This window comes from Hydractinia symbiolongicarpus, chromosome 1 (assembly GCF_029227915.1).
Source record: "Hydractinia symbiolongicarpus strain clone_291-10 chromosome 1, HSymV2.1, whole genome shotgun sequence".
NCBI lineage: Eukaryota > Metazoa > Cnidaria > Hydrozoa > Anthoathecata > Hydractiniidae > Hydractinia > Hydractinia symbiolongicarpus.
In genome coordinates this window covers 6,423,145-6,444,112 of record NC_079875.1, presented here as the reverse complement: position 1 = coordinate 6,444,112, position 20,968 = coordinate 6,423,145, and the positions used below count along the sequence as shown (strand labels likewise).

Sequence of the window (20,968 nt, the reverse complement as noted above, 5' to 3'; positions counted from 1 at the left end):
AAATTGAAGTCACAAATAAACTTGTTGAAACTTTTATATTTTGCAACTAAAAACCTAAACTACATTTAGCTAAATCAAATTGAAACTCCCAAATAATAATTACATAATGAATATAAATAATTCTTTAAATATTTAAAAACTAGTATTTACTTAAATCTTTCATATAAAATATATTTCTTTTTCAAATTTATGAAAACAGTCAAAGGGGGGAAGGCAGTTTTAATCACTGACAAATTACTTTTGACAGCATTAACTGCACGTCACTAGGGTGAAACAAACCTCTAAAAATATTTTTGAAAATAAACTTTTCCAAACATAGTAAAAACAAGAGTACGTAAGGGAAATATTAATTTTGTAATTAAAGAGAATATCTACTTTGTAACTGAAAAGATAGTCCACTTTGTATGACCATATCTAATTCAAAATGAGAGAAACAAAAAGAATGGTTTATTTAAAAAATTGATATGACGTATTTAAAAAAAATATAAAATTATAAAATCCTAAATATCTTTTACTCGAACAGAAACATCATTCGTAGTTCTTAAGTACAAAGACGAAGTCTCTGGAAAGGAAACTAAGGAATAATAACCGGTGGTTAACTTTGACATGTGTTCGTGGAATGCTTCTTTTTCAACTTGAACAGTTAATAAACTGATATCACATTCTTTTAGGATAGACATAACCTAAAATTAACAAATGCATCACTCATTTAATTTATGGCATTTTTTTTTAGCTGTGAAGAATTTTAATAGGAACGAGTAAATATTAACTGAACTATCTTTTAAAGAAACACCCTAATTATTTCCTGCTTTAATAAAAACATCGTATTTATTTTTATTTATTTTATTTCAAATTCTGCTGTTACTTTAATTTTCCCGTATTTGTATCTTCTAAAATATTATCTGTAACTTTTTATGCAAAGATTGACTTTACACTAGTACAAACTAGTAATAGTAGTTAGAACTAGTATTAATTCAAATAAAAATTAGTACAAACTAGTACAAACTAGTACAAACTAGTACAAACTAGTACAAACTAGTTAATAGTAGTTAGAACTAGTATTAATTAAAATAAAAATTAGTACAAACTAGTTAAAACTAGTTAATAGTAGTTAGAACTAGCATCAATTTAAACACACATTAGTACAAACTAGAACAAACTAGTACATAGTAGTTAGAACTAGTATTAATTCAAGTACAAGTTAGTAAACACTTCAGCAAACTAGTACAAACTAGTACAAACTAGCTAATAGTAGTTAGAACTAGCATCAATTTAAATACACATTAGTACAAACTAGAACAAACTAGAACAAACTGGTACAAACTAGTACATAGTAGTTAGAACTAGTATCAATTAAAGTATAAGTTAGTAAACACTTCAGCAAACTAATACAAACTAGTACAAACTAGTACAAACTAGTATAACATAAAAAGAGTTAGAGCAAAGTTTAGACAGTGTTTTCCTGATTGGAAATTAGAATTATTACTTTATAACTAAAATAATAAACATAACTGTTTGCACATTCAGGCAATACTAACTCATAAACATGTAACAATCCTGAAGGTACTTGCACAAGCTGGAACAAAGTAGTTAAAACCAGTTCAAATAGTGCCAAGTAATACTGTATCAAACAAAGCAGTACAAACTAAATTAAACCAGCACGAACTTCCACAAACTAGGTTCAAAGCAGTACGAAGAAGAAACATTTTAAAACATCACTTACCTGTTGGCGTATTTTGTGTTCACTAACTGTAGGAGAAACCTGGATTATTATAGAACCTGCGTTTGTTTCTGAGGTGTGTTGCCAAAAATGAACATCTCGGTATGATAAAACTCCATCTAAGTGCCGAATCTGAATAAGGAAATTAAATTCAATACTCTGAAATGCGCAAAATCTAATACCTCAAAATGAAAAAATACAAAGTTAATAATACTTAGTACTTAGCCCAGAGACCCAGTGTTATTCTATTTCCTTATAAAATTAAAATTGAATGTTCACCATAAATGTCAGTATAGGAAAATGAAAATATGTGTCTATAACAACAAAAGAGAGTTTTGGTGCATACAGAAACTTACTTTTAATAATGCTTCACCGATGGGCTCTTCCAGTTCTTTAGATGTTCGTTGCAACAGCACCAATGAACTATCTTTTAATAACGGGATAACACTTAAAAATATCAGAGCTGATATAAACAATGAGCAAATAGGATCAGCAATATACAAATCATAATATTGTATTAACAATGTTGATACGATCACGCCAACACTTCCCAAAGTATCTGCCAATACGTGGAGAAATACGCCTGGAATAAAAGATAAAAATATCGTTCAATGGCTACCAGGAAATGATTTGTCCAGCTTTTTTAGAACTAATGTAATCAAAGTGAATTAGAAAGTCCCTGTGAACACCTTTTTCCAACCTGCACAATAATTACTGGCAATAATTTCAAGTTCCAAAAAATATGGCTAAAATTTCCTTATTTTTTGCATTAGTTTAAAAACAAAATAAAAAAAAACATCTTCAAGATAAACAACAAAACGTGGACAGACACAATAGACAGACAGTGATAATTACATCATGTCACTTGCTTAGTGAACAAAAAACATTAGCAACTATCTTGAACTGAATACCTTGCATGTTTGCACTGTTTTTCTCTTTCTTCTGTTTACTATCACCATGTCCATGGCTGTGTGTGTGACCATGGCTTTGGTTGTTGTGACTATGGCTGTGATCTGATTGGCTATGTGAGTGTTTCTCATGGGAGTGACCATGGTCACATGCTTTACCTCCATGTGAATGAGCATGGCTAAATGCAGTAATACCAACCAAGTTCACAACCAAACCAGCCACAGAAACAAACTTAAAAAAATAAATAATATGAAACAAATACGTCTTAAAAAAGATCTTAACAAACTATGACTTGAATATCAATAAGTTTACTATAGATCTACCCAAGTTCTTTACAAAGTGCAAAATACTTCAGCAATTCAGAAACACTTTCTCCAATTAGAAAAGGCACTCCACATAACATTAATGTTTTAAACATGGACATTACTATACAGAAGCTCAGGCTATTCTCTGCTTTGCATGTTACAACACTGTTAATGAGTTTGGTAATGTATAGAAAGAAACTTGCAGTGTATCATGGCCATGTCAATTTCGCCAATGTCACGTAATGATACAGAATGTCTGTGTCAAGCACAAGTGATAACAAATCTGAATTTTTTTGTGCTGAAGCAGTCAATGTTATGTCTTGTACTTTTACTCCTTTAATGAACTGCAAATTTTTCATGATCAATGGACTTATCAAGGAATCACGCGAAGATTGGCAGTTTATTTAAATAAAGATGATTAGGCATAAATCTTTTTTAGTTGTGTGAAATATGTTCTTCACTTTAGTCTTTACGGGACTATGAGTTAACAACAAGTCTACAAATATCTATAAATATTTGCAGAAATAAGGTTTATATCTATACACATTGTAAAAGCTTTTGTCCAAAGTATTTGTTGTTCATTAGAAAAACGGTCTTCTGTGTGAAATCAATTTCATACTTACTAGAAGTTTTTCTGTACTAACTGTGGGAGGATCATAAATTCGTTGCATGGCTGTCATAAAAACTGCAAATGCAATCACGACTAAAAATAATCCATTCACAAACCCAGACAATACTTCAAGTCGCGCATATCTATAAAATTCAAAACAATAAGCAAATATGTAACATAAAAATATGGCGAAAAAAACTGTTTTATATTTTTTATACATTTTAAGAGATGAAAAAGTAATTCTGATAAAGTGTTTCACAAATAGTATATGCCAGAGCCTCTGCCAATGTGCTTAACGTCAAGTCAGGAAAATGAATGTCAATTTTTAAACAACTTTAAATTTTTGAATTTTATTTTTTCCTCTAATTTTTAAATTTTAATTGAACATGATGAATATTCTTGAAATATAGGAGCCTAAACATCTTTAAAACAATATCTTCCATTCCCCTTAAATTTCTACTATGTGTTTTTTATTTATATATTTGACTTACTGCATACTAATACTAGCTTGCTGTTAAAAATGACTTCTTAATTCTTATTTGGAGAAACTTCGCATAGTTTTTGGTCTTTTTGTTAAAAATTGTTTATTTGTAACAGATTCAGTTTTAAAACACTCTAAATAACAAGATTTGTGACTGTTCATCTAAAATTTATCATGTTAATTTTATCCATGTTTCAAAGTAGTCAGATTTGTTTTTACCCATAATAAATTACATTTCTTACCCAAATGAAAAAGTTTTAGTAGCACTCCATTTTGACGCAATGGAAGCCCACAAACCCAGCACGAGAGCTGAACAATCAAACAGCATGTGAAAACCATCTGATATCAAGCCAAGACTATTGGTCCACATACCATACAAAAGTTCAACACCAGTAAACATCTATATAACAACAAGGGTGTAAAAACTACTCAGAAAAGAATTAACTGAATAAAATGCCTTGTAATACGATCATCGCAACAATTTTTATGCATTCACTGGGTAGTTTCATGGTTATTAGATTCAAAATTATTTGTAGGTAGTAATTTTACAAAACTTATCAAAGTTATGAATAACGTTGATTGCATTTTTATGCAAAATGTTGCACTAATGTTCAAAAACTCATAATTTGAATCACTTTTTAACTATAGGCCTCATTATTGTCTGTGTGTTGCTTTGTATTAGGAAAAACGTTTTATAGAAACTACATTTTACAGCATTTTAGAAATATTTTCTGTTATTCTACATCTGTACAATCTCATAAAATTTCCCTCATTACTCAATTGAAAGAAAAAAGGAAATAAGAATATATAAATTGCACAAAAAAAATAAGAATATATAAATTGCACAAAAAAAATAAGAATATATAAATTACACAAAAAAAATAAGAATATATAAATTGCACAAAAAAAATAAGAATATATAAATTACACAAAAAAAATAAGAATATATAAATTGCACAAAAAAAATAAGAACATATAAATTACACAAAAAATGCTACAAAGCACCATAAAAAAACTTACCAAATTTAAACAAAGGTACATAAAAATATTTCTTGAATCGGGAGATTCAATAATTATTCTAAGGTATTGACGGAGCTTGACGAAGACTGACTTTGGTACGTAACCATCAGATGTAGCATAACTGTACAGAGGCTCTCCACTTGTTGAGTAACCAATAAGATTGCCTCTGGGCCGTACAGGTGGTGGTTGTACAAGTAATCGAGTAGCTATATGTAATGTATATACTGACAATTGACTTATTAAAGCTATGCAAGTATTCCCAACACCAGTTCAAAAGAAATCATCACAATTATCTAGATACAATCTATATGCAGTCATCTTTTTACTTCTGTGTAATTTTCAAAAATTACTGCCTTCTTCAAAAGTGGGAAATTTAACCTTGGTGTTTGCTCAATACTAACACCTCATTTCTTAACTAAAACTCATTGACATTTCCCTTTATTTTCACAGCTATTTTAGTCGAAATTTTACACTTATTGGAATCTTGGATTACCCTAAAAATGCAAATTTAATTACATGTATATTAATAAACAGACTATAACAAATCTTCATGCTTATTCTTTAACAACAGGTCCAACATTCACTCTTTGGAATAGTTATGATTGATCATTTAAACCTAAAATTCCTGACATTTTTCTGACAAAATTCCTAACACTTTAAAAATAATTTAAATTTTTTTAACATTTCTGACAGATTAAACAGAGTCAACAAGGGCTCTGAATAATACAGATTTTACCACATTTTCTTACCTGCTATAAAAAACATTGCTGTAAAAGGTACCCCCGTTGATATTTTATGTTTTACAGTCATATCTTTCCAGTACTCCCAAATTATGCCAATAACAACTGCTGAGGAAAACGACACTATTGTTCCAAGACGATACGATAGATATTTATGTAAGTGTGTTATGGAGATAGATTCAACATAGAAATCTCCAATAAAAATTATAAATAAAACAAATAAAATTTCTGATATAAACGAGAACACCGATTGAGTAGCAGAGTCCTAAAAGTAAATAAAAGATAACTAACAATGTGACTTCTATCTTCATAATAATCCCCTCAGTTAAAGTCCGCCCATCAAGTTCTAAAGTTCTACCTACACCATTTTTACATTTATGCTACAACAAGTTTAAAATAAAAAAAGACTGTTCATGGCGAGCAAACCGTTAAACTAACAATTGCCGATTAATAAGCAGGTAGATTTCTAAGAGAAAGCACCCCGAGAATTTTATGAAAATAAATATTTGATGAAAACTTGTATTATATTTTAATAAAACTAAAATGAAACTCAAAAAAATTTCATTCCATATCCCACTATAAATTTTTCACTTCTGTCACCCAACCCCCAGGTCATATTTAAGGTTCACACTATGTGCCTGTTGATACAAAACGCAAAAAACCATGGCAACAAAAAAACTTACTATTTGAATAAATGAAAATAACCAAATTGGAATGAGAAAAAGAGATTCCATGAAGATTGACAAAGATTTCAATCTCTTAGGGCCTAAATGAGAAAAATGTGTACAGTCAAAATGTTAAAAGACGTAATAAATCTTGTTTTGTAGCGATTTCTTTTTCATTATAAAGTTAATTTCATTGTAAAGTGATGGTAAAATTAGTAACAAGCAAAAGAATCAGTAAAATACTACATTTAACCACTCCAGTACTTACCACCAATATCCAACGAAATTTTATTTCCATAAGTATTAAAAAATACTTTTGCAATAGAAAGACATAGTAAAAGCAGAATTCCACCCTAGAATACAAAGCACAAGTCAACACACGGTTACGGCAAATACAACTCGGTGCCATATTTTGGGTTGGCATTGATATGTCAAACTTAGGACCGAATACGTTATGATTATATCAAATACACAAAAATTTTTTGATTATGTTTAGAAAAATATTTTTTTCTAAATCTACACAAAATATTTTTGCAATGATATTATTCAATTATAAGCTAATTTGGCAAGGGGCATGTGATAACACATACATATGGCCACAAACAGGTAAAATAATTTATGTCTCTCAGCTATAAATAGCACGTGTAAAAATCTAAAAGTAGTTGCTTGAAGCATGCCAAGCTATGAATGTCAGATTCAAACAAATACCAAATGTTTGATAATTCAAAGGAAATCACAATATGTTTGTAACAGTCACGTATGAAAAACAAAATAAAAAAGTATTTACCTTATGATCTGGCAATCCTAACCAATTAAAAACATCAATAAAATGATGGTAAACATGGGTAGAAATAGCAGAGACTCCATCTGAATTAAATAAATAATAATAAAAGATGGCTACATTAATATAAAGTTTAGTAAAATTCAAATAGTCCAACTTATTCTCGACTTAATAAGAACAAATTTAATCAATACAGCAACTTTAACATTTGACTTTTACTTGTGTTATATACATACCAAGTGCCATACCACTTGATATGATAAGTAATCAGACAAACTAATAAATACTTACGATGTGCATGGTCATCATGATGATCACGATCAAAGAAAAACAATGAAAACAAACCAAATGCGTAGAAAAAACCTCCTCTAGACTAAATAGAAATATAACAGCAATATGACAACTTTTATCTAAATCTTTTGCTTATCATTCATCATCATCATCATCATCATCATCATCATCATCATCATCATCATCATCATCATCATTCTCGGCTTAACGTCCGTTTTCCATGCTAGCATGGGTTGGACGGGGTATATTAATGACCCTCTTCCAATCTGATCTAGACTGTGTTGGATCTAAACTCAACTTCCTCTCTATCAAGTCTGTCCTTATAACCTCCTGCCAAGTCTTTCTCGGTCTGCCTCTGGGCTTTGCCCCAGGAACTATCAAGTCTCTACACTTTCTTACCCAATTATCCACCTCCATTCTTTCCAAGTGCCCCAGCCAATTCAATCTTCCTATCTGGATAACATCTTTAATTCTACGGAGACTTAGCCTGCTTCTTAGCTCATCTGAACTCTTTCTGTCTATCAGACTGGCATTACACATCCACCTAACCATTCTCATATCATTCCTTTCTAAACGGTCAAGATCTTCCTGCCTCACTGCCCATGTCTCACTACCGTACAACATAACACTTCTTACACAGGCCTCATACAACCTACCTTTTACCTCAATTGACAGGACTCTGCTAGTCAATAAAGGAAGTAACTCTCTAAACTTTTTCCAAGCAGAACCTATCCTGCAAGTAACACTTCTTCCAACACCCCCTTCACTGCCCAACATATCACCTAAGTAACAGAAGTTCTTAACTATCTCTAACGAGCCACTGTTGTACATCATTAAAGCTGGAAATACTTCATTCTCTATAATCTCACCTTTGCAACGCTTGCATACAAACTGTATGCCAGCTCTTAACCTTCCACTAATACTACTGCACTTCTTATGTACCCAATGCTTGCAAGTCTGACAAAAAATTGAGTTACTACCAACCCCTTTCCTGCAAACTCCACAAGGCCACTTTCCAACTACAAGGTCACACTTGGCTGCAATGCTACTTATCATGACTTTAGACTTTGCTGTGTTTACCTTCAGCCCTTTCTCTTCTAGTCCTTTCTTCCACTTCTCAAACTTTTCAACTAATTCTTCCATCGACTCTGCTATGAGAACCAAATCATCTGCATACAATAACTCCCATGGACAACCTGCTCTGAACTCCATCGACAGCGCTTCTAAGACTAGAATAAACAACAAAGGACTAAGTACAGAACCCTGATGTACACCAACATTTACACTAAATTCATCACTAAGTGAATCGTTAATCCTGACACGACTTCTAGCATTGCTGTACATAGACTGAACCATAGTAACTAGCCACTCATCCACACCTAATTTTCTCATAGCCCACCAAATAACTTTACGTGGCACTCTATCAAAAGCTTTCTCTAAATCTACAAAGGCAAAATAGAGTTTCTTTCTCTTTCCCAAATACTTTTCCTGAAGCTGTCTGAGTAAAAATATTGCATCTGTAGTGCCACGCCCTGGAACAAAACCAAATTGCATCTTATCTATATCAATTCTTTCTCTAAGTAACTTATCAATCACTCTTTCAATAACTTTCATTACTTAATCAACCAACTTCAAACCTCTATAGTTACCCCTTTCTAATGCATCACCCTTGCCCTTGAAACAATTCACTATTACACTTGACTGCCACTCACTCGGAATAGCACCATCCTTTATAATCTGGTTAGCAAGACTTGTAATAAGCTCAACTCCAATATATCCAGATGCTTTTACCATCTCTGCAACAATACCTGATACTCCTGCAGCCTTGCCAATCTTCAATTTCCTAATAGCCTCCACTACCCATTCTGTCTTGATCTGCATAGCTGGCCCTTCTACGACATCATCATCAGACAAATTATCCTCGTCCCAATCAAACTCAGTGTTAAGCAACCTCTGATAATGATTCTTCCAAGCTACCCTTTTCTCCTCCTCTGTGCTAGCCAAAACACCTTCATCATTACGTATACACTTCTCACCTACAATATCTTGATTAGTCTTTTTCATTTGCTTTGCTATCTTGAATACCTCATTGCGCTGGTCTTCCCTTCTTAACACATCTGCAAATCTGTTTCTCTCTGCTTCTGATTTTGCCTTATACACTGCTGTACGAGCGCGACGCTTAGCTTCTAAGTAAATATTTTTACTACCACCTGACTTCCAATCTTTCCAAAGTTTCCTCTTTTCCTTTATACACTGGTCAACCTCATTATTCCACCACCAGGTCTGTCTATGTCTAGCTGGTCCTTTCGTCCACCCACAGGTATCATCAGAAGCTTCTAGAAGACAATTCCTCAAAGTAGTCCAAGTACTTTCAACATTGTCACTATCACATTGACTATTGTAGGCTAACTGCTGAACTTTTGCACTAAATTGTCTTGCTACAATCTCTTCCTTCAGCTTCCAGACTTTTCGACGGGGCCTGTACTTTCCCTTGGCTTCTTTGACACTCTTCAAGATATGCTGGGAAACACACTCTTCCCCCGATATAACTTTCACGTCCTTCACCACTTTCTTGTCTGACTTTCTAACCAAAAAGTAATCTATCTGTGTCTTACAACCACCTGACTCATATGTTATCAGCCTACTCTGTCTCTTACTGAATGATGTGTTGCAAACCACCATGTCTGTTGCCATTCCAAACTCAAGCAATCTCTCCCCTTCCTTATTTCTGCTCCCAAATCCATAGCCTCCATGCGACCTCTATAACCTTCAGATGACTTCCCAACATGACCATTAAAGTCGCCGCCCACCATGACAAGTTCAGTGTCTCCAAACTTTGATGTGACTGCTATTAACTCAATAAAACTTATCTTTATCTTCCTCACTGAGTCCACACTGTGGAGCGTAAACTGACAGAAAAGTGACAATCATATTACCTATCAAAAACTTTATCACTATAATACGACTATTAACACGCATAACATCTATTACTTTTTCTACCCACTTCTCTGCAACGAATATGCCAACTCCTCCATATCCATCACTATTACCAATCCAAAAAAGCTTATACCTTGCCCTCCTACCTTCCACAAATCTCACTGAAGCTCCTCTCCACCTAACTTCCTGGACACAACACATATCAACAGATCTACGTTCTAACATTTCAACTACTTCACCTGCTCTACCTCTCAGAGTACCAACATTTACACTAGCCATCCTCATCCTAGTGTTATCTACCTTGTGTCATTCCGACACAAATTAACAAAGAATACATTCCTATTATGTAAGAAATTTAAACAAGTTATCAAACAGTTCCTATTAATTATAGGGTTTAATAGTAAACATATTATCAAGAAAAAGATCAACTTTACTACTTACAGCTGTCGGTAAAGTATTTCCTTCTGTATTAAAGAACAGATTCATCATAGCAATAATAGCAGTGTCACTGTGTTGCCATAACAACAAAGTCCTGAAAAAAAACAAGTTTGATTTGCTACCGTGGTTACATTCTTCACATTTGTTTTGTGTTAACCCTATTTTTGACCCTCTGTTTAACTTTTTCCATAACTTTTTATGGGCTTATAGCTAAACCTTAATATATTGTTACTTTTCTTAAATTATTTTTTGGAAAGTATACTAAGTGTTGTCATGACAGACCATTTTGTGAGATACATGCAATCGCATGCGCAGGCCCCATCAAATGCGCCTATTTTTGTAGGTGTGCATTGTCTAGTCAAGAATATTGTGGACAATGACAATACAGAAAATGTGTGTGTGTGTAAATTAAACATTCCACATTATGTCACAATCATCTCCCCAAGCTTAATTCATAAATCCAACAAAGACATTAAGTTTAAGTAACTCATTCACAAGCTTCTACTTTGGAAATCATCTCATAGTCATCAATCAAAAGGCCAACCACATAAAACACGCATCGACCACAGTGGCGTATCCAGAGGGTTTTGGACGCCAGCATACCGGTTTGGATGCCAAAACTAAGTGCCCAAATTATTCAAAAGTGGGTTAAAAGATTAAAAAAAGCCGACTCTACTGACTCTAATACATGTCTGTCATATAAACCTTGTGGATACGCCACTGGACCAGCTACAGCAAGACATTAGTATTTATACATTGAGCATACTACCTGTCTTGATGAATCTTTTAAAGGTACGAGAACAATAAACAATAAAAACATACCTCACTGGTCCACAAATAATAAGCGCTTCCATCCACAAAAACGTCAATACAAGTGAACAGCAACTATATGTAACTATATGCTTCCACTAAACATAACAAGTTTTAGTAAGTTCACATGAGCACAAAGTTTTGAGAAAATAAACACATCCATTAAAAAAAAAAAATTAAAAATCAACAATTTTTTTTTTTAATATATAATTGAAAATGATGTTCGGATAATTTTTTTGGCCCCTCTTCTTTTTTTACTTTTGTTAGATTACAAGTACTGTAATTCAGCAGGTGTCAGCAAGTGTCTGCAAGTATTAGAACACTTTGCTGACGTAGTTTTTGAACTTCACAAAACAAGTCGGTAAACTCACTAGTTTTGTCAGTGATTTATGCTTTCACACATTTACAGCAACATATTTATAGCATTCTCACTTTACACAACGCCTTGTACTCAATGTAGTCTTTTAAGTTATAACAAAAGACTACTATATTTTAAAAATACGGCGAAATTTACTTTGAAAAATGCAGTGTGCTAGTAATAATTCACAACTCCTTATATATTATGAAACATGATGACTTCTAATTTTTTATTTCTTTCCAAGCAATAATACCACTCCTAATTATAGTAACAATAGCAAAAACCAAAGGTTTGGGTGTGGCCGATTTTTAACAATTTCTTCTACAAACTAGAGTAATTTGTCTCCAGGAGATTTTGGTATCTGTTATTTTTTTGACATTCTCTTCTATCTCTTCTTTTTGAATCAGTTGGGAAATTGTGTCTTTGAACTTTAAACTCACAGAATGAAATTTTTTGACATTTCAGTTTGACATTTCTAGTCATTCTGCATTCAAGCAAAGTACAAGTGTTTGGTTTATGCAGCAAACTCCGCAGCTCACCATTTCTTACTTGTGATGAGTGGCTGAACGCAAAATATGGAAGATAAAACGTAAGATTGAAGCAGATGTAGCCACTGAGAGGTAAATAATCAAGGCAGAAATATGAAAAATTTGTGTTGTGTTTGCAGTGGACCGAACATGGTTTAAAAGATATTTATTGAAAAAGAACCCAAAATGGCAGACATTTATTTAAACATAAGCTATATATGGCTCTTGTAAATGTTATATAGCTTTGGTTATGAAACTTATTCATGGTTAGGTTGTTTACATATAAAAAGAAATTAGTAAAATCTCAATAATTATCGAAAGATATAATGTTCATATAACGACAGTTATTCAGAAAGTTATGCTAATTAATTTTCAAGTTTTTTTGTACTCAACATTATTAGTGTGTTGGATAAATTTAAGAAAAGTATGACAGTTAAAGCTGCAAGTTTATTGTTTATTGTTGAAAGTGAGTTTATGCTGTAATTTCTGAACTCATGAAACATATATGTATACTTAAAACACCTGCCAACGAAGCTTAACAAACTTTGTTATAAAAACCTAAAATCTTGGAGCCTCCAATCAGCTTTTATTGGTATTTCTTTTTATATAATCCACTTCTGTCAAAATTAGATTGTTGCCATCGAGTTATGTATACTCACATCTTTCCTTGACAATTTTTTTCCATGGGATATTGGTTTGTGTATGACCATGAAAAGTACTGCTGCACTAAAAACAAAAAATAAACTTAATTATTATTGGGTGTGACTACATTTCATTATAATTTATTGCTGCCTTTCTTTGAATTTATAGAATATCCTCTAGCTCTTACACAATTTCACAAATTGTTAGCAATAACAAAATTCTAAAACTCAAAAAACATATTTTTTATAAAAAAAACAAAAAAAATCCTATATTTATATTTTATACATTCTGACTGAAAGAAAATATTAAAGATCAAGCCACGGCAACAACTTTTGATATCGCCAAATAAAAAACAAAATGTATTACTTGTTGACTTTGAGAAATTTCCTATGTTATGAATTATGTTAAGGCGAACACAGTACTTTTTAAAAAACCTTTGTAAACAGAAGAAATAAACTAAGAAACTTTTTTTGCAACTGTATTTTACATTTTTGCTTACAGCTATAGCTATAAAATGAAAAACTTCCAAACATAAGGACTTTATACATACCAAAGTTTGATCAAGAAAATAAACTGGACAAAACTTGCAGATTGAAGAACTTCATAACACAAAAAAGTAGCAAGAGAGTGTAAGCATTTAAATAGTATTAGCAGGGTCATATATCGTTTTGGTCTAAAAAAATTACACAATAATAATTAAAACAAGTCAGGGGAAGTTTTTTTGGTAAATGGTAAAATTTATTTAGAAATCACTCATACATCTTGTTCTGTCTTATGCCATCATTTAACATTTCAAATAAAAAATAAAAGCATCAAATTTTCAAAGTTGTAGAAATACATAGATATAGAATTCAAAACAAGAGGTAAATGATTGAAACACATTGAGGTTAAGATTAAATATTAATATAGAATCCACTACAATGTACATACCTTTTATTCTTATCTTTAATAGGTCCAAGATTTTGGGATTGACTGCGGTACAAACCATGGTTTCCATATTCCATTTTTTAAACTAAATTTCTAATGTTGAACGGTAAATATCTGGCATGGTAAATAATGTAAAACCACAAGCATATAAGCTTCCTGGGTTTCATTTGTCTTATTTTAAGGTTACCAAAAGTAGACGTAAAACCAAAATAATTTTTACAGTGCTTGCATTTTTTTTAAAAAAAACATTACAACAAATAAAAATTGGTCCAGTATAGCTCTTGGGAAATACTATTTTGTCTTAAAGCATGAAACAAAGAGGCAAATTTTAACCTACCTATTTTATAGTAAAAATTGAAAGATATACATGAGAAAACATTATCCTGGAAATTTTATTGAAAACTGACAACCAGAACATGTTCAAATGTTTTATGGAAATAGCAAACTCACCCCAATCTCTCTTAGCCTACAGAACCGCTATTACATTCCATTGCGCGAATCATGCAATAAAAAAACGCACGGCAAAATCAATCACATGGTTGCTGGATTCACGCCATTACAAAAAAAAATAATGAATGAGTGAGAGCATCTGTAGCTGTGTTTCCATTGTAATAATAATAATAATAATAATAATAAATATTTAAAGTGGCTAGCCCAGAAAATCACAAAAACCTATAGTTAGTGGATTGTTTCCACTGGGGGCCACTAGAACAAAAAAGAAACAAAAAATGATAAACCTTAGACTGCCTCAGCTCAATCAAACATAGTAACATTTATAATCTGTGAAAATTGAAAAGAAAAAGAATAAAAAACAAAAATTAAAAAAATTAAAAAGTGATCTCCATTAGAATTTGCCAAATACATTAGAGATGGAAGTCTTAAACGAAAGCAGACTTCCATCACAGGTCACTTGGTCTGGAAGATTATTCCACACTTTTGCAGCTCTAAATGGGAAGGCTTTTTTGCCAAATTCCGTGTTGACCAAGGGAAGTGTGAACCTGTTTTTTGAAGCTCCTCTTGTTTGATGATTATGACAGTTTTTTGTCAAAAGGAATTTTGAGCGCATGTAATCAGGAGCAATGTGATTCATGGCTTTGAAAACTAATATGGCATCGTTTTTGATGAGTAAATTATTCATTGAATATTCCCTCTCTTTCCCAAGAAAGGTACGGACACATTTTAATCGTTTTTCTAGTTTTCCCAATCTACCTTGGGTGGCACAAGCCCATGCCGAGGAGCAGTAGTTGAAATATGGCATGACAAGTGCATTAATTAAAAGGTTTTTTGTGTGAGGTGTTAAACAGGATGCAATGGTTCTAATTTTAGAATATTTAATTAGTATTTTTCTATTTATGTCATTAATGTGCTTTTCCCATTGCATTTTTTGATCAAATGTTACCCCAAGATATTTAACTTTTTCGCTCCTCTTCAAAGGAATACCCATATAGTTGATAGTTTTGTTCTCAACTTTTTTTAACTGGCTGTGGTTGCCGAAAAAGATTGTTTCAGTTTTGTCCGTATTAATAGTCATTTTGTTATTATTCAGCCAGAGGTCGACTTGCGAAAGTTCTAACTCGACCTGGGAGACAAGGGTATCCAAGTTTTTATGAGACGAAATAATTATTGTATCATCCGCATATAGATGGTGGTAGTTTGAATTGATGACAGATTTTAAGTCATCAATATACAAAATTTTTGCTTTTATAAATGTATCAACAAAGTCCCGAACATGATAAATCAGATAAATCAATCAAAGTTTCTGTGTTATTCTTTATTATTTAAACGTTTTAACTTACTGAAATTAGATTTCTTTGCAACAACAACCTCTTTTTGGTGTTGTTTCTGAAGATAGCTTTGCCTCGCTAGCTGTCCTACTTTTTGATTATTTTCCATTGTTTAAACAGTTAGTTGTTTCCTTACGGAGACATTATAAGATCTAGACAATTAGAATACCTAAATTTTTAGAATTTCCCCTTTTATGCTCTAAATTTAATTATCTCCATATAGCTTAACTATCTTCAACTATCGCAATGTGCATTCTCCCCCATTGGGTTTTTTTGCTTATAATATGCAATAATCCGGTCATTCTAATAAAAAAAGGCAGAGCCTGATAAACATTAATTATCATAATTATTAACCACACAAGGCAATATTGCGATTTCTTCTTTCTGTTTCATTTTGTCTGTGGTCTCCAAAAACAATGGTGAATAGAATACAGAGAAAATTATTTTTTTCTTCTGTGTCTTTTCAATAGAAACTCCTGGGATAGAATTTCTTTCCAATTTTTGATGTCATGTTTTACAAAGAAAAAAAAAGCCAAAAATATGGCGCGAACGGAGCCTACCATAATGGTGATATTATCGAACTCCATCTCAGTGCTCATTTAAAGTTAAGGCCGTTTGTTTACCTACAGTTTCACACAAACATTTTGCGATGGCCCGCTTATTAGACAGGAATAAGAGATCAACAAGATCATTAAATATGGCGGCTAAACAACAACAATAAATTTAAAATATTAAAGTACAATTACTTCCATTTCTAGTAGGCATAACCCTGTCTGAACTTTGAAATTAATAAAAAAATGTATGTGATTACGCGCCTTTACAGTCCTGGTTATATGAATTTTAGCAGCCAAGTGATACTTCACTCGCCTTGATTGTTGTAGGTGCGTGATGAATTTCATGCGTCTTACCTTAAATGAGGAGAGTGATTATTCAGTTTTCATAATTTGAGGTGTGTGATATCGTATTAAAATGAAGTCCACAAGTTCTGTCTCCCACACAACACAGCAGGCAATAAGTCAGCCCTGCCCTCGGTTTTATGAGAAGAGATGTTCTGGGAAGACTCTAACAATTGAGTCTCCTGTACAGTTTTGCTTCACGTTAAGAGCCGTGCCAGTGAGAAGCATTTTTGAAGCATGCCACCAACGACTTCTGCGATACACAAGCTAATGATGCCCTAACCTTATGTTTTTCTTTCATATTTTGCTGTGCCAGTTGAAAATAGTTAATTATTAATAATGTGAGCACTTTTTCTGTACCATTAGAGTTATAAGGACAGACTTGATACAGAGGAAGTTGAGTTTAGATCTAACACAGTATATATCAGATTGGAAGAGGGTCATTAATATGGGTCCAACCCATGCTAGCATGGAAACGGACGTTAAGCGGAGAATGTTGATGATGATGAATTAGAGAACCAAATAAATTTGTTAATGGAGAAGATGTACTAATTCAACCACCTGACAGCTCGATTTCGAAAGAACAAAAAGGGTAGTTGCTGTACATTTAGGCAGAAATTTCTATAACTCATATGGCAGTTCAAAACACTGTTAAGTCGCCTTTGTGGTCCCTCTTTCAAATAATTCTTCGGGTATAGCTATACGTCGCAATTGTGAGGCTAACTAGATAAATTGTGCTGCTCCTTTCCTTCCGCGCCGAACTAAACATTTAAATTCAGCCGTACCTTGTCTGGCATTTTGTTTATGATGAGCCGTAGTATTATGCATAAAACACAGACGTATGCTACAATGTCGTAAAGGGAAAAAGATTAAAAAAACACACAACTTTTAGAATTTATAATTATGGAAATCTTTTTATAATTTTAGCAGAAAAATTATATAAAGCAAACAATCGTTAGTATTTAGAATTAGTTGTGTTTTAAGGTAATTTAACAAGTCCTGTATTTTAAAGAAAACTCTAATCAATTGTTTACACGGTGTCACACTTACTAAATTTAAATAAAAAATGTACTAACTCGCAAGGTCTCCTCCAAATCTGCCCACGGCATTCCAATTGGGATCAGTCGAACACCTTGACATGTTGTGAAAATGTAAACAATTTGTAAAAATAGTGTCTTTCTACGAAATAACGTGTGTTTCAGGTGGGACAATATTTCAATGCAACACATTAACTAGCTAGCTAAAATACCTTTTTCAACGTAATATAGGTAGTTAAAGTTACAGCTGCACATGGAAATGCCCCCTCCCCACTTTTCCACATTTAAATTAAGAAACGTGCCTCTCATGGTCAACGGTTGTTAAGATTGGGTAATGCATGCACACAGACAAGAAATGTAAAGAACAGATAACATGAATGGAAGAAATCAAGTTAAATAAGAAACCTACTTTTTGAAATAATTTTAAACCTGATCTTAAGAAGAGAAAATGATATATAGTTAAGAAAAATCAATTCAAGCTCCTTTTAGATTATTTATTTCTTAAATGTATAAATTAAAGGAAATATTTTCTTTTCTTTATGTGGTCCTTAATTAGGCCGAAGGAATTTGTACCTCAGTTTACTGTCATCTGTATCTGAGGTGTACCATGCAGGAAATTTTCATTATTCATTATTTATTATTTTGCCCCTCCACCCAGCTAGCTCGAACCCAAAACCCTCGGAGCTCGAACCGGAAATACAGCGCCGAGAAACAACCTCTGGAGACTGGGACATATATATCCAAATGAGGCAATGCTTGATTGCACGACTTTGTATGGCACGCATTGGAACAAAGGCCCTTCGAAATTTAAATTAACACATTACATTACATTTGAAAACATTCAAAAAAAGAACACTTTTGATCGATTGCAACATCAATTGAAATTACGCAATAGCTTTTTCGAAATAGGATGCATTGAGTATATTTCATTTCTTTCTTTGTGGAACTGTGATGAATATGTACATCATTTATGTATATTGAATATTTAATTATTTTTTTATTTTAAAGTATGACCACATGCGCAGTGATTCGACTTGTTGTTGGAAATCCTCAGTGATGATGGTGTGGTGATGTGCGAAGCATGTCAGAAGGGTTTATTAAGATATTCTTTGAGTCATTATTTCATATTTTCATTCTCTTGAGGGAAAGTGAAGACAATAATAGAATTTTTTTAAATAATGAAATTTTTCATGCGGTGGTAAATATACATGCGGACGGCCGATGGTAAACTGAGGCACAACTTCCTTTGGCCTTAATTACCTGTAAATATGTGCGCGCATATACGGAACTTTCTTTCCAACGTTCTCTATTTGCTGGCAACACGGGATGGCTAAGACATAATACTTAAGTCTAGAATCTATCATATTACCATTTTACTGATACCGGAACTTGTGTACTTTGTGTACATAATAGACAGACCAACAACGCTGGGGGTAGCTCACCAACGAGGAAATCTGTGCTTGTGGGATTGTTCTGCCTAATCTTTGGATACAAGAATGGCCAGTCTTACGATTGGACAGGGTGTCGCAAGATTGGGCGGGTGACCAGGTTAGGGTCATCTTAAAACGTCATATTTCATATTCATAATGAGGAAATTTGTAAAACTGTCAAAAATAAAACAAGGTATGACTTTGTAATTTTTTTTAATGTGGTTTGTAAGGTGATAGACAATAAGGGGAATGATGTATCTATAGCCATATCTGGATCAGTATCCAAACAACCGAGCACCAACAATAAGAATCCAAACCAGGTAACCATCCATATCTTTTTAATTGGTAAATCGGCAGGAAATACAACACTAATCATGTGTGAACAATAATTGTAATGTACTTTTTCGACAGAAGCTTACCACCAGTCAAAGCAAAAAAGTGCTTATCTGATTGATATATAGGGCTATAAAGGAAAAACAAATTTGCCAGTACTGTAAGATCAGGTGGGACAATATTTCAATGCAACACATTAACTAGCTAGCTAAAATACCTTTTTCAACGTAATATAGGTAGTTAAAGTTACAGCTGCACATGGAAATGCCCCCTCCCCACTTTTCCACATTTAAATTAAGAAACGTGCCTCTCATGGTCAACGGTTGTTAAGATTGGGTAATGCATGCACACAGACAAGAAATGTAAAGAACAGATAACATGAATGGAAGAAATCAAGTTAAATAAGAAACCTACTTTTTGAAATAATTTTAAACCTGATCTTAAGAAGAGAAAATGATATATAGTTAAGAAAAATCAATTCAAGCTCCTTTTAGATTATTTATTTCTTAAATGTATAAATTAAAGGAAATATTTTCTTTTCTTTATGTGGTCCTTAATTAGGCCGAAGGAATTTGTACCTCAGTTTACTGTCATCTGTATCTGAGGTGTACCATGCAGGAAATTTTCATTATTCATTATTTATTATTTTGCCCCTCCACCCAGCTAGCTCGAACCCAAAACCCTCGGAGCTCGAACCGGAAATACAGCGCCGAGAAACAACCTCTGGAGACTGGGACATATATATCCAAATGAGGCAATGCTTGATTGCACGACTTTGTATGGCACGCATTGGAACAAAGGCCCTTCGAAATTTAAATTAACACATTACATTACATTTGAAAACATTCAAAAAAAGAACACTTTTGATCGATTGCAACATCAATTGAAATTACGCAATAGCTTTTTCGAAATAGGATGCATTGAGTATATTTCATTTCTTTCTTTGTGGAACTGTGATGAATATGTACATCATTTATGTATATTGAATATTTAATTATTTTTTTATTTTAAAGTATGACCACATGCGCAGTGATTCGACTTGTTGTTGGAAATCCTCAGTGATGATGGTGTGGTGATGTGCGAAGCATGTCAGAAGGGTTTATTAAGATATTCTTTGAGTCATTATTTCATATTTTCATTCTCTTGAGGGAAAGTGAAGACAATAATAGAATTTTTTTAAATAATGAAATTTTTCATGCGGTGGTAAATATACATGCGGACGGCCGATGGTAAACTGAGGCACAACTTCCTTTGGCCTTAATTACCTGTAAATATGTGCGCGCATATACGGAACTTTCTTTCCAACGTTCTCTATTTGCTGGCAACA

General features: G+C 32.8%; 1 protein-coding gene across 1 annotated transcript; it reads right to left on the bottom strand.

Moving 5' to 3' along the window:
- Positions 1 to 21: 21 nt before the first annotated feature.
- Positions 22 to 14,306, bottom strand: LOC130634680 (proton-coupled zinc antiporter SLC30A5-like). Its single transcript, XM_057444640.1, has 17 exons — positions 14,165 to 14,306; positions 13,785 to 13,907; positions 13,252 to 13,318; positions 11,720 to 11,805; positions 10,901 to 10,991; positions 7,523 to 7,604; positions 7,238 to 7,317; positions 6,719 to 6,803; positions 6,469 to 6,551; positions 5,795 to 6,050; positions 5,046 to 5,251; positions 4,268 to 4,425; positions 3,558 to 3,687; positions 2,632 to 2,860; positions 2,077 to 2,303; positions 1,724 to 1,852; positions 22 to 683 (listed from the first exon to the last, which is right to left on the bottom strand). The coding sequence occupies exons 1-17, from the start codon at positions 14,236 to 14,238 to the stop codon at positions 501 to 503; spliced, it is 2,289 nt and encodes a 762-aa protein (XP_057300623.1). The 5' UTR covers positions 14,239 to 14,306; the 3' UTR covers positions 22 to 500.
- Between the last annotated feature and the right edge of the window lie 6,662 nt (positions 14,307 to 20,968).